The 14,718-nt window shown below is 42.5% G+C and overlaps 1 protein-coding gene across 2 annotated transcripts in view; it reads left to right on the forward strand.

The window, feature by feature from the left end:
- Window positions 1-2,695, forward strand: part of LOC134355627 (pleckstrin homology domain-containing family O member 1-like) — a 48,339-nt gene extending 45,644 nt beyond the window's left edge. For both annotated transcript variants that reach the window (XM_063065789.1, XM_063065790.1), the window contains exon 6: window positions 696-2,695. In XM_063065789.1, the coding sequence (XP_062921859.1) occupies window positions 696-1,745 (1,050 nt within the window). In that variant the 3' untranslated portion in view covers window positions 1,746-2,695. The remainder of the gene's footprint in view (window positions 1-695) is intronic.
- The last annotated feature ends 12,023 nt before the right edge of the window (window positions 2,696-14,718 follow it).

Raw genomic sequence — 14,718 nt, forward strand, 5'->3', positions numbered from 1 at the left:
TATCAATCCATACCTGATTCACCAGCTGCTTAGCTGCCTCCACAGATGCTGCAAGATCTCTCGACTACCCATTCCCATTCTGAAACGTCTGTCTGTGGCCTCCTCTCCTACATCACTAAGGCCAAACTCAGGAGCAACACCTCGCATTCTGTCTGATTAGCCTCACACCTGATGTCATGGGCATGAATTTCTCTAAGTTCTGATTATTTAAACCTGGCCTCACCCCACTCTCTTGTACCAGTCCTCATTCTGGTTACCATCTCACCCATTTCCTTCTCCTCACCTGCCCATCTCCTTCTGATTCCCTTCTTCCGTCCTACTGTCCTCTTCTATTAGATTTCTTGTTCTTCAGCCCCATACCTCTTCTACCCTCTCAGCTTCTAACCTTATCCACCTTCCCACCCAGACATCTTCACCTGGTTGCAGCTATCATCTGCCAGCATACGTTCCTCCCCTGCTGCACCACCTTATTCTGGCTTCTGCCCTCTTCCTTTCCAGTCTTGATGAAGGGTCTCAGCCCAAAACATTGACTGTTTATTCCCTTTCACTGATGCTGCCTGACATTTTGTGTGCTCAAGATTTGCAGCTGATTTGTGTTTGTGGCCAAGTTTATCATTTCTTTTCACTTTTGATTAAAGTTTATAGTCATGTTAAAAAGTATCAATAGACTCTCATAGTTTCTTTTTAAATGTTAGGTTGCCTCGGCTGTGTCTGATGGAATGCAGCGATTGGAACTTGGTGTTCACAGTCTTACCACTGAAGATACAAGTGAAGAGCAATCAAAGGCAAAAGTTCGTGACAACACCAGCAAGAATATGCCTGTCCTCATGCCGAAGATCAAGCCCAGTAAAGTGAAAGTGGATGATGGGTCAGAACTTGCGGTTAGTCACAGTGAGGAGCCAGTGGCAAATGAAGGGGATGAGCCTGCAGCCGAGGAAGAGCCAACTCCCGAGGAGGGGAAGGAGCCTGCAGCCAAGGAGGGAGAGGAGTCAGCGGCCAAGGAGGGGGAGGAGTCAGCGGCCAAGGAGGGGGAGGAGTCAGCGGCCAAGGAGGGGGAGGAGTCAGCGGCCAAGGAGGGGGAGGAGTCAGCGGCCAAGGAGGGGGAGGAGTCAGCGGCCAAGGAGGGAGAGGAGTCAGCGGCCAAGGAGGGAGAGGAGTCAGCGGCCAAGGAGATCAAAGGAAATGCTTTATCACACACTGTAGAAACTGTTTCGCATAGGCTAGAAGATGAGCCTAATCTCGAAATAAATGCATCCAAGAATGGTGAAGTGAAGAAGCTGTCTTGTGAAACAAACAGTATTAGTTCACTTGCTAAATCAAATCTATCCAGAGCCAAATGTTCTTCCTTGGGAGATATCTTAGCAGATTCCAAGCGAAAAGGAATGAAGAAAGTATTTAAAGCTCCTTATGCAGGCCTAAGGAAAGAGAATGTGGAACAAATGGAAGGAGAAATAGCACTGGAGCTAAAGGTAACAGAGGAACTTCTGCAACAAGTTTGTAGTCCAAGTGATGACACAGAAGGTATGCACTGTCCTCAGAGTGATATTACACATGACAGCCAGTCAAGAAGCCGGAATGCTGCACGGTTACTAAGCGAAGCCGTGGCAAAGTGGTCGGAGGCTGACAAAGTCTTGCAGGAACTTAAAGATTTAAAGGAATTGTGCAAAGGATCTGACACACTCACCTTGGAGGAGAAAGAAAGACGTAAAAACCTGTTGACTATCCATAGAAGGAGTGTGCCGTAGGTTAACTGTGTAATGTACAAGAATGTCAGCACAAACTTGGTGGGTAGACAAGATGCGATGCACCAATCCTAAACCAGGTTTTGTATGTGTTAAGTTTGTTTGTAGAAATTGGGCAGGAAGTGGGAGGTTATGGGCGAATGATTTTTTGGTAGAAGAATCGTTTGTATGGTATGGAGCTGAGATTCTGTGATCGTGCACTGATGATCCCAGTATGGTTATGCTAATCCTAGCTTGATGGCTGTGGAGATTCAAACATTTTGCACATGCTCAGTTTTTGCCTTTTAGCTAACAAGAGCTTCCACAGATTTTTCTGCCCTTACTTTGCTTTGACCTTGTTGTTTCAACTCTCTGGCTTTCCTGCTGCATTGCTCCTTTCTGATTTTGAGCAAATGCAGGGGACATAGAATTCCTACTGCATGCAGCATGTCTTTTCTTAAATTGTCCAATGGTATGATGAAGGTTGTTGCAATGGTTTTCCTTCTGACAGCATTTTTGTCAGTGTAATGGGAAGAACGTTGCTTGAACGTGAATGTAGGAGATTTGCTTGTGAAGGACACAGGCTACCACATCTACTCCTGACCAGGGTTGGGCAATTCAGTTCAAGGTTCTGTAATCATTGAAACATGAATGTATGATTGCTGATTTGTATTTTCCAGTCAGTATTTGAATTACCGCCAGTATTACTGTCTTTAGATTAACTGCATTGTTCAAACAATATTTGTATTTCTGTGAATTCCAATTATTTTTACTGCCAGTATTAATATTTATGCAAAAAACCCAACATGACTGTCTTAGTCTATACCCAGTGAAATGTTTTTTATATTATCCTATCAATTAACACTGGCTTATTGCTTTATTTATACTTTAACCATGTTTATACTTTTCTGTAATAAGGAAGTCATGCCATGAAATGATGTGGACGCACTTCAAAATAAAATGGCATTCTGACACCTACAGCATTACCTTTATTGAATGATTTTGGATGTGTAGAATTTTAATCACTTTCTGGCTAGGAATTAATCTCCTAAGGAGGCGGAGAAGTCACCACCCACAGTTGTCTTACTGTTGCCTGAACCTCTTTTACCTTTAGTTTGATAATCTGGGGTACTGGATATAAACCTGAGCGAAGCAAGGTACTGGTTAACATTTTACTTTGAAAATCAGCCCCTTTTCCAGTTCACTCCAGTGGCACTGTTTTGTACTACCAATGACATAGTAGGTAAAAAGAGGGATGAGGGTTGTGGACCTAGGAGTTATTATAAAAAGAAGAGCCTTTGTAATCTGTGAGTACTACCAGTCCCATGCATTAGTACAGAAATAGAAAGATAAAGACAGTAACGAGGTGGCTTCAGATACTGGGGAACTGAAACAGTTTTTGGGAGAAGAGGAACTTGTACAAGTCAGATGGATTGCACTTGCGGAGAAAAGGGAATAATATCCTAGCAGGAGAGTTTGCTGGTGCTGTCTGAGAGCACTTGAGAGGGAGAGGACTTAGTTTGGCAGGCGTGTGGGAACCAGAGAGTAGCATCAGAAGGAAGAAAAACTAAGCTGGAAGTAGGAGATAGGGATTGTATTTAAGAAGGCAATTGGTCTGGCAACGTCAGGAGTAGTAATAACTGGGTATTTTAGGAAAGGACAGTCTTTGCAAGCACAGGAGTGCACCAGCAAGTAATGTCAGAGTAAGGAAATGGTGTGATAAAGTTACAGGCAACACCGTAAGAAGACAAATCACATTAGAATCGATCACAGAAGGACTTTTTGGTAGATGAAATTGGATGTAATGTAACAACCAAGTCTGGTTTACTAAACATGTAGAAGAATGCATAGAATGTGTTAAAGAAAGCTGTGATCTAGAGGCCCACAGAGCCACCTGGGAATATGATGAGGCTGCTACAGTAGAACTTTGGCTTAAAAAGGAGTAGAATTGAGTATTAGATATTGCTTGATGCAACGTGTTCAGGAAGGAGGAGCTGCCCAAATTAATGCTGAACAGAGAGGATGGTGCAGAGGTTAAAGGCAAAATCTATCTAGATACAGCTGAGAAACAGTAGAGGGAACTTTATGATGCTGGGTCTGTTCTATAGATCACCAATGAATGACAGAAATAGAAGAGAAGATGTGCAGGGAAATTACAGGAAAGTGCAAAGGTCATGGCAACTTACTTGTGAATCTTTTCTGTGCTCTTTCCAGTTTAACCTCATCTTTCCTATAACAGGATGACCAAAACTGTACACAGTATTCCAAGTGTGGCCTCAACAGTGACTTATTCAGTTCCTTCCTTACTCTCCTGACTGATAAAGGCCAGTGTGGTTAACATCTTTTTCACCAACCTGTCTACTTGTGTTACCACTTTCAACAAACAATGCACCTGTACTCCTAAGTCTCTTTGTTCCATTAAATTCCCTAGTATGCCTCCATTCATAGTATACATCCTATGCTGGTTTGACTTGTTGGCCAGAAATAACTACAATCTACAAATCAGTGAATAGGAAATGAGGCAGAGGCAGTGGAAATGGACAAAGCAAAAATTTTTGTATTTGTCCTGTGGTTGCAGGAATGGAAACAACCATTTTGTAAGACTGCCCTTGCAGCTGCCATTTTGTTAACTGATAAACTGGTTCTTGCTCAGGGATAATTTAATCAAAGCAATTAAACGTGGACATGAGTTTCTGCTGATGATCTGCTGAACCTGATACCAGGAGTCCTGAAAAAGTGTTGTGGCCCAAACCATTGCCTGTTTCTTCATTTCCATAGATGCTGCCTGACTTGCTGAGTTCCTCCAGCAGTTTGTGTGCATTGCTTTGGATCTCCATAAACTGCAAACTTCTTCATCTTTCAAATAAGAAGCTGTTCACTATGTAAAGTGGCAGGCTTGCAGAAGGAATGGACTGTGATCTGGTCACCTGGGCCCAGTGTTTGGCTGACCTGGTCAGACTGGTTTGAACCAGTCTGAGCTGGACAGAACAAAAGAAGCTACCTAAGGCACAAGGCTAGAGGAAACAGCCATAAAGCAATACTGCTTGTAGCCTTGAACCACTTCCAATGAGAAGTTGACACAGGTCAGTCAGATGACCTCGAGCCAACAAAATTTAAATATAGATTGATCTGAAAATAAGAGTGGAGGATTTTGGGAGCACGGGCATCGACGACTGTGTGGAGACCAACCATCACAGAAGTGGAGGACCCCACGTCAGAATCATGCAGATTACATCGGGATCAAGAAAAAAGCCAGGCCAGAATAGACTCCTTTTCCGGGGTGTTACCTTTTCTCTGAAATCATGCAAAACATATCCGGGTGCAGACTGCTGCAGTGATCACGTACCAATAAGCTGCGTGATGTACCTGAGATTCAGAAAGACCAAGAGTAGAGCCAAAGCTGAACTTGGGACTTTTGAGAAAAAACAGTGACATCAAAAATTAATTCCAAATAACAGTGAAGAACAAATTCGAGGCTCTACAAAACATCACTATTATAGAACAGCAATGGGAAAACCTCAGAGACAGCATAACACAAGCAGCACAAGAAGTGATTCCCAACAACAGAAAAAAGCTAAAGAGAAATGGATGACAGAAAAAGTTCTGAATCTTATGGAACAAAGAAGAATATGTAAGGAAAACAAAAAAGCCTTTGTATCCTTCCATGCACAGATAACAACCAAGTGCAAGGAAGCAAAAGAAAAACGGCTTAAGGACAAATGTGAATTAATAGAACAATTGCAGAAGACCAACAACAGCAAGCGTATGCACAACGAGATCAAAGAGGTCACAAATCGGAAGAAATGTGGAGCAACAACAGGATGTATAAAAGCAAAACACGGCTCTACAATTATGGAAAAAGGAAAAATAATGCAAAGATGGTCAGAATACATCAAAGACCTATACGACGACAAAGACCAAGAGGACAACTTTGATATTGGCAACAACAACGAGGGCCCAGCAATACTGAAAGAAGAAGTGGAACATGCTATGAAGAAAATGTGAAAGGGGAAATCGTCAGGACCAGATAACATTCCAGTTGAACTGTATGAAACGCTAGAAGGTTTTGGTGTAGAGAAATTAACAATCTTATGGAATAGAATATACAACAGTGGCAAAGTACCAGAAGATCTTTTAAAGGCAGTATTCATTGCACTGCCAAAGAAACCAGGTGCAACAGAGTGGACAACACAGAACAATTAGCTTAATGAGCCACCTCACAAAAATTCTGCTTAGAATCGTCATGCCCAGAATAAGAAACAAAATTAAACCAGAGATCAGTGAAGAATAGTGCGGCTTTGTCAAAGGCAAGGGAACATCAAACGCCACTTATATCCTCAGAAATATTATCGAAAGGTCAATAGAAGTACAACAAGACCTATACTTCTGTTTCATTGACTACACAAAGCCTTTGACACAGTAAAACACCAGGTCATCATGAAAATGCTTAAAGATATTACTATCGAAGGAAAAGATCTAAGAATAATCAGGAATCTCTACTGGCAACAAAGTGCAGCCATACGGATAGAGAACGAGATTGGTGAATATCAGCCAGTAAAGTGAGGAGTCAGACAGGGTTGTGTTCTATCACCAGACCTGTTCTTCCTGTACAGTGAAAATATGAAAACCACACAAGACCTACCTGGAATAGGTATAGGAGGATATAATAGAGGGAGTACAAAGAAGGTTCACCAGATTGATTCCTGGGATGGCAGGTCTTTCATATGAAGAAAGACTGGATGAACTGGGCTTGTACTCGTTGGAATTTAGAAGATTGAGGGGGGATCTGATTGAAACGTATAAGATCCTAAAGGGATTGGACAGGCTAGATGCGGGAAGATTGTTCCCGATGTTGGGGAGGTCCAGAACGAGGGGTCACAGTTTGAGGATAGAGGGGAAGCCTTTTAGGACCGAGATGAGGAAAAACTTCTTCACACAGAGAGTGGTGAATCTGTGGAATTCTCTGCCACAGCAAACTGTTGAGGCCAGTTCATTAGCTATGTTTAAAAGGAAGTTAGATATGGCCCTTGTGGCTACAGGGGTCAGGGGGTATGGAGGGAAGGCTGGGTTCTGAGTTTGGATGATCAGCCATGATCATAATAAATGGCGGTGCAGGCTCGAAGGGCCGAATGGCCTACTCCTGCACCTATTTTCTATGTTTCTATAATATCAACAACCTCCGCTATGCGGATGATACAGTACTGATAAGCAAACAGTGAAGTAAGTTTACAGAAACTAGTATCTACCATCAACACAGAGAGCGAAAGACGTGGCCTAACCTTAAACAAAAAGAAAACTGAGGTAATGGTAATATCAAAGAAACCTGATATCCCAAAACTGTAGGATCGTATTGGGAAATGAAATCCTGAAACAAGTTCACAACTCCAAGTACCTTGGATCATGGGTAACATCTGATGGCAAATGTGAAACAGACATAAAAGCAAGAATAGCAATGGCAAGAACAGCATTTACAGAGGTGAGAAGCATCCTAACGAACAAGAAAACAGCAATTGACATCCGCCTTAGAACTCTCAGCTGCTACATTCTTCCTATATTGATGTATGGCTGCGAGTCATGGACCATCACAAGTGCAATGGAAAAAAGAATCAATGCAGCAGAGATGTGGTTCCTCAGAAGAATGCTATTCATATCATATATGAACAGGATAACCAATGAAGAAGTTATACAGAGAACGAAAACAAAACGTACATTACTTAAAAAAAAATCAGAAAACAATCAAATTCTTTGGACACATCATACGAAGAGAGACATTAGAACATTTAGTTACAACTGGAAAGCTGGAAGGAAAAAGAAGCAGAGACAGACAGAGAATGAAAATGACAGATGGAATAACATCATGGTTAGAAACAGGGGAGGCAACAACTACAATTCAGAGGGTCAGGGACCATGATAGATGGAAAGACATGATCGCCCACGCCGAATGGCAAGGCACCTGAACATACATATATCTATATATTATATATCTTTTCTCTTTGATTGTTCATTGAGGGTCAGGAAAACTTAGTGGGTGTGCACGCAGGTATTCAGTTGTGTAGATTCACGTGCTTGTGAACCAAGCCAATAGAAGTACTTGTTAGTACCTACAGATCCTCTCAGTGCTTAACTGATCATTACTATTGAGGGAAAACCCCTTTGACAGACTTTCCAGTCCTTCCACCACTTATGCATGGATCTGAGGTTCTCAATACCATGCCAAATGCTCTTTTGCAGTACAATTTCAATTAATTTAAGCTAATGGCATGCTGGCCTTCATAACAAGGGGAATTGAGTATAAGAGCAAAGAGGTCCTTCTGCAGCTGTACAGGGCCCTGGTGAGACCACACCTGGAGTACTGTGTGCAGTTTTGGTCTCCCAAATTTGAGGAAGGACATTCTTGCTATTGAGAGAGTGCAGCGTAGGTTCACAAGGTTAATTCTCGGGATGGCGGGACTGTCATATGTCGAAAGATTGGAGCGACTGGGCTTGTATACTCTGGAATTTAGAAGGCTGAGAGGGGATCTTATTGAAACATATAAGATTATTAAGGGATTGGACACGCTGGAGGCAGGAAGCATGTTCCCGCTGATGGGTGAGTCCAGAACCAGAGGCCACAGTTTAAGAATAAGGGGTAGGCCATTTAGAACGGAGTTGAGGAAAAACTTTTTCATCCAGAGAGTGGTAGATATATGGAATGCTCTGCCCCAGAAGGCTGTGGAGGCCAAGTCTCTGGATGCTTTCAAGAAGGAGATGGCTGGAGCTCTTAAAGATAGCGGAATCAAAGGTTATGGGGATAAGGCAGGAAATGGATACTGATTGTGGATGATCAGACATGATCACAGTGAATGGTGGTGCTGGCTCGAAGGGCTGAATGGCCTACTCCTGCACCTATTGTCTATCGTCTAAAGTACAGATTTCAAGTGAGGAGGTAAATGAAGAACTTCTTCCTGCAGTTGAACCAAGCCATCCCCATGTCACAAACAAGAGAAAATCTGCAGATGATGGAAACCCGAGCAACACACACAAAATGCTGGAGAAACTCAGCAGGCCAGGCAGAATCTATGGAAAGAAGTACAGTCGACGTTTCAGGCCAAGACCCTTCAGCAGGACTGATGTGTCCCCATGTGTTGTGTAGACAAGCAGTTCCAGTATGTCAGTATAAAATTTCTAGACAAAACTGAGACATACAGAGCCTCTATTTTATAACAGGAGTGTGGATGCCAGCACTTTGGATAAAGAAAGACCATAGATGGCCAGAGGTGTTGACTCTTTCAATGTGAGAGAGAGAGAGAGAGAGAGCTGTTCTGTCTCTCCTAGCCTACAGAATTTGGATTCTTTGAAAAGTCTGGTTCTCTCAAAGCATGCAGAGGAGTCATGATTTAGTTAATGCCTGGGCTGTGTTGACAGACAGAATCATGAGTTCATGCAAGCTTCACCTACTGGGACTGATGCTGAACCTTTGGGGTGTCTGACAGGTCAGACAGAGGATTATCAATGTTTTACTGTACTACTACAAACTTTCTGCCCCAGGACCAGATAAACCTCAGGAATCAGAGCAATTTTTCCATCTCTGTAACGTAGCATATCACCACCTTCATTTTGGAATGGACTCGATGACTTGAACCTCAGTCAGAGAGACCAGCAATGTACAATGGAGAGTGGTGTTGGTGCCTTTGCTGTTTGTTATATACATTAATGACTTGGGTGTGAATGTAGGAGGTATGATTCTGTACCTGCAGAATACACAAAGTGGCAGTGTTGATGATAGGTGAGTGGTTTCAGGCTACAGAATATTCTTCCTCTCCACACCTTGTGTTGTTTTGGGCAGCAATTTTGCCGTTTCTTTAGCACTTTGTCCATTCTTTTTAATGAGGCCAAGTTGCTAGCTTGACGCCCAACCCCGCACAGATGGAAAACGTGCAAGGAGCCAGACCTCAAAGTCTGGTGTTGATGCTGGTGTCACTACCACCGGCCGGCTGCTGAATATCGCTCAGCTTCTACGTTGTGCAGAGCAATGGCAGATGGAATTGAATTCTGATAAATGTGAAGTGACGTACTCCGGAGAGTACTACGTGTAGAACATAAACAATGAAGAGAAAGTCCCTAGGGTGCACTGAAACAGAAGGGCCTTGATGTGCAAATCCAAAGGTCCCTGAAAGTGACAGCACTGTAGATAAGGCAATGCAGAATGCACACAGGACACTTAACTTAATCAGCTGAGGCATAGAATATAAAAGCAGGAGCATCTTAGAGCAACTTCATAAAATGTTTGTTAAACCAGAACTGGAGAACTGCGTGCAGTTACTGTCATCATACTTTAGAGAGGGTGTAATTGCACTGGAGCAGGTGCAGAGGAGATTCCCACACTGCCTGGAGTAGTGTGTTTCAGATATAATGAGATACCGGAAAGGCATGCTTTGTTTTCTTTAAGTAGAGGAGGCTGACAGGGACCAAATAGAGGTGGACAATATTTATGAGGGGCACAGAAAGGGTAGCTCATCAAGTCATGGAGTTGAACCGCAGAGAAAGAACCCCATCAAGTCAATACCAAGCATCATGTCTGTCCATAATCATCCCACTTGCTTGCATTAATTCCATTTCCCTCTCTGCTCTGCTCATTGAAACACTTCTTCAATGTTGTCACTTTTCTGGTCTTCACCCACTTGCTCTGTGTCTATGACCGGAGCGTAAAGGTTTATGGTGAGAGGTTTTTAGAGGAAGTGAAGGAGAATTTTTTCCCCCCACTCAAAAGGGTAGTTAAAATGTGAAACACATTCTCTGAGAAAGTACTGGAAGTAGCTACTCCCATAGCATTTAAAACAGCATCTGGACGAGCACTTGAATTGCCAGGATATTGTATTATAGTATGGATAGGTTCTTGAAGTCTGTATAGACATGGTGAGCCAAAAGCTGTGGTGCTGTACTGGGTGCCTATGAGACTCTACAATTAGTTTAAACATAACAAGATTATAATTATAATTACTCAGGTGTTCTCTCACCATAACACACTTCATTTACTCCCAAAACCAGATCCAATATCACTTCCTTTCTCACTTGGCTGGCAAGATACAATTAAGTAGGTTCTTAATACATATACTGTATTTAGAATGCTTTACCAACTACCATGCCACTGTGCCCATTCCAGCCCTCCTCAACACACTCTCCCCTCCACGTCATACCACCAAATTCTCTGGCCTTTTGTAAACGCAAGGAGGAAATCACCACGGCAGACAGCATTGATGGAGAGGAATGAATAATCGATGTATTGGGCCGAGACCCTTCATCAAGACTGGAGAGGAGTCAGAGTGCTACAGCACAGAAACAGACCCTTTGGCCCAACTAGTCTATGCTGAACTGTTGTTCTACCTTGTCCCAACAGCCCACACCTGGACCATAGCTTTCCATACCCCTCCCATCCCTGTATTTATCTAAACTTCTCTTAAATGTTGAAATCATTTCAATGGAGGGGCCACTGCACAGGATCAGAAAAAGCTGCATAAAGTTGTAAACTCAGCCAGATCCATCATGGACACTAGCCACCCCAGCACTGAGGACATCTTCAATAGACGATGCCTCAAAAAGATGGCATCCATCATTAGGACCACCATCACCCAGGACATGCTCTCCTCTCATTGCTACCATCAAGATGGTGGTACAGAAGCCTGAAGACACACACTCAACATTTTCAGGAAAAACCTCTTCCTCTCCACCATTAGATTTCTGAATTGACACTTCTTCTCCGTCTTGTTTCACAGCGGGTGGCACCCAGCTTAGTGGTGCATTTCCGCCACTGAAATAACACTGAACCCATGTACACTACCTCACAATTATTTCTGCTCTCTTTTTACATTATTTATTTAGTTTAATTTTATATGTATATTTCTTATTGTAATGTAAAGTTCTCTTTTTTAAATTATGTATTACAAGATACTGCTGCTGCAAAACAACAAATTTCACTGCACAGATGTCAGTGATATTAAACCTGAATTTGATTCTATTCTGCATCCACCACTTCCTCTGGCAGCTCATTCTACACTTGCGCTACCCTGAGAAGTTCCCTCTCAGCTTCCCCTTAAATATTTCACCTTTTACCTTAACTTATGACTTTTAGTTCTAGTTAGTTTCACCCACCCTCAGTGGGAAAAGCCTGTTTGCATTAGCCCTATCTATACCTCTCGTAATTTTGTATACCTTTTTATAATAGAACATTGAACACTACAGCACAGTACAGTCCCTTCGGCCCATGAGCTTGTGCTGGCCTTATAACCTACCCTAAGATGAGTCAAACCTTCCCTCCTAATCGCCCACCATTTTCCTATCATCCAAATGCCAATCTAAGAGTTTCTTAAGCATCCCTAAAGTATCTGCCTCCACTCCAGCAAAGATTCCATGCACCCACCACTTCCTGTGTAAAACAAAAATACCTCTGATATCCCCCACCCCCTGCACTTTCCTCCAATCACTTTAAGATTATATCCTTTAGGCCCTGGGAAAAAGTGTCTGGCTATTCACTCAAACTATGCCTTTTATAATCTTGTACACCTCTATCAAATCACCTTATACCCTCCTTTGCTCCAAAGGGAAAAGCTCTAGCACACTCAACGTGCTCTCTAATCCAGGCAGCTTCCTGGTAAATGTCTTCTGCACCTTCTCAAAAACTTCCACATACTTCCTTTAACGAGGTGACCAGAAAGGAATATAATATTCCATATGTGGTCTAACCAGGGTTTTACAGAGCTGTGCCATACACTCTTTTCAATGCTGCCATCAGGCAGGAGGTACAGAAGCCTGAAGACCCACATCTCAAGGTTTAACAACAGCTTCTTCCCCGCTGCCATCAGGCTCTTAAGCAAACTTGAAAACCCGAATACTACCTGGGACTGTTTCCTTTCTTCTCAACTCACTCTAATGTATGATTATTTTAGTTTATTTTGTAATGCATGTTATGTATAATTTAGGTTCATGTAAGTCTATGTTGGACCAGCCAGTGGTGTACTGGCATCAGCACTAGACTTCAAGGTGGAGGTCCTGAGTTCGAACCTGGCCAGGTCCCAACCTGGGCAACGGCAGTATCTACTTGGAAGAAAGGTCTGGCAAGCCTTCCGTTCAAGACTTCCTTCAATCCTTGTCATTGAAACCCTCCATAGGGTCACCATGAGTGGACGACAACTTGATGGCACTCAACAACAACAAGTCTATGTTAACTAATTAGTCATGTGTGCTGCGCTGCTGTTGCGGAAAGCTAATGTTCATGGCATTCATACTCTGGCTATATGTGCCTTTGACTTTAAACTTGAAATTAAATGTTCAAAAAACTGGAGATATCAGGAGAGGGAGAGTGGAAATGATGAAAAATCAATGACCAGATGAGCTGCTTATATACTTTGCTATTCTACAAGTGTATGAAATTCCAGAACAGCCTCAGAAAGAGGTTACAGTAGGGATCTTGCTCCCACATAGTGTTGTTCAAGTTAAAGCAGCAGTATGTTTAGAGGCAGGTAAACACAAGGATGGAAAAGTATTAACATGTTAAGAAAGTTAGATAGGATGACAGAAAACTCTTGTACAGCTCAGGGCCCTGACCTCTGTATTCAAAGACAAACCACAGAGTTTATACCACAAATGACTCCAGCTTTCTTCATTTCCAAATATGCTTGAGTTGCAATTAAATGTTCATGTAACAAAAACAAGAATTATCACATGCTGAGGCTTTGGAAATTACCACTGCACCCATTTAAGGAATGAATAGATATTTTAGGAGAATGATACGTAACATTCATTTGATGAGTGATAACTAGAAGTTGGAAAAAATCAGACTAAAAATAACTGACAGCACTCATTCCACACCACAGAAAACTGTAGCACTTCCTCTGAATTCACAACTCATACAAATTGGAACTGAAACATTAACTGAAAGCTATTCCAACAAAGTTTTCACCATAAATATTAGATAAACTACCTTGTTTTCACATATCTATAACTGTTCAAATGATTAGATTTTCAAAGAATGTCAACCTTGCAGTTTCTATACAAATATGATAAGTTTATTTGTAATTTGGTAGCTGAATGGTGCAAACCTTTATTTTGAGGCTAATTAATTTATTTAGTATGTTATTGTCACATGTACTGAGCTACAGTGAACAATGGTTTTGCACGCTGGCCTTTCGGGCAGCAGTGAAGGTCCTCCATATCTGGTGGTGTTCAGGACTTCCTTCATTGCGTCAATAGTTTCCTCTCAGTTTTCACTACTGTCATGAAGCAAGTCTTAGGTAGAGACTCAGGAATACCGTCGCTCTCAGGTGTAGGATTCTTCATTGCTGTTTCCATAACAATTTTGTTTTACCAGTCGGGGTTGTTGGACCTGAGTTGAGCCCCCAAACCTGGGGAACTGGTGGACCACTCTAAATCTGGCCTCTACCCTTTGAACTGTTTGGCATGGGTGACCCTAGCAAGAGCTAAAGCACAAGGCCTTGACTCCAGCCGATGTAGCTCTCCGGGTCTTTGAGGCACGCAAGCTCCAAACCTAACAAGGTTGTTGTCTTCTTGGAGGTTTGCGTGCCATCCACGTAGATCAGTACTTCACATCAGTACATGGAGGTGGCAATAACAGAGTGCCGATGGTTGTATTATAGTTACAGAGAAAGTGTAGTCCTTGCACACAATAAGGTGCAAGGCCATAATGAGGTAGATTGTGAGGTCAAGAGCCTATCTTATTGTTCAATGGTCTTGTACCACCAGGGTAGGTGTCTCTGAGCGTAGTGGTACATGCTTTCAGGCTTTTGTGTCTTCTACCTGATGGGAGGGGCAAAAAGAGAATGTCTATGGTGGGAGGGTTCTTTTATTATGATGGCTGCTATACCAAGATTCCTTATTTAAATCTTGAGAGAATAGGGGATATGTCTACGAGCCAGTGTTCTGTTCTGGGTGTCAGGTGTGAGATTTCTGGGAGACTTCTAGCCTCCCCGGTGGCCGCATCTGCACCAGATGCAGCTCCTTAGAG

This window comes from Mobula hypostoma, chromosome 13 (assembly GCF_963921235.1).
Source record: "Mobula hypostoma chromosome 13, sMobHyp1.1, whole genome shotgun sequence".
Lineage (NCBI taxonomy): Eukaryota > Metazoa > Chordata > Chondrichthyes > Myliobatiformes > Myliobatidae > Mobula > Mobula hypostoma.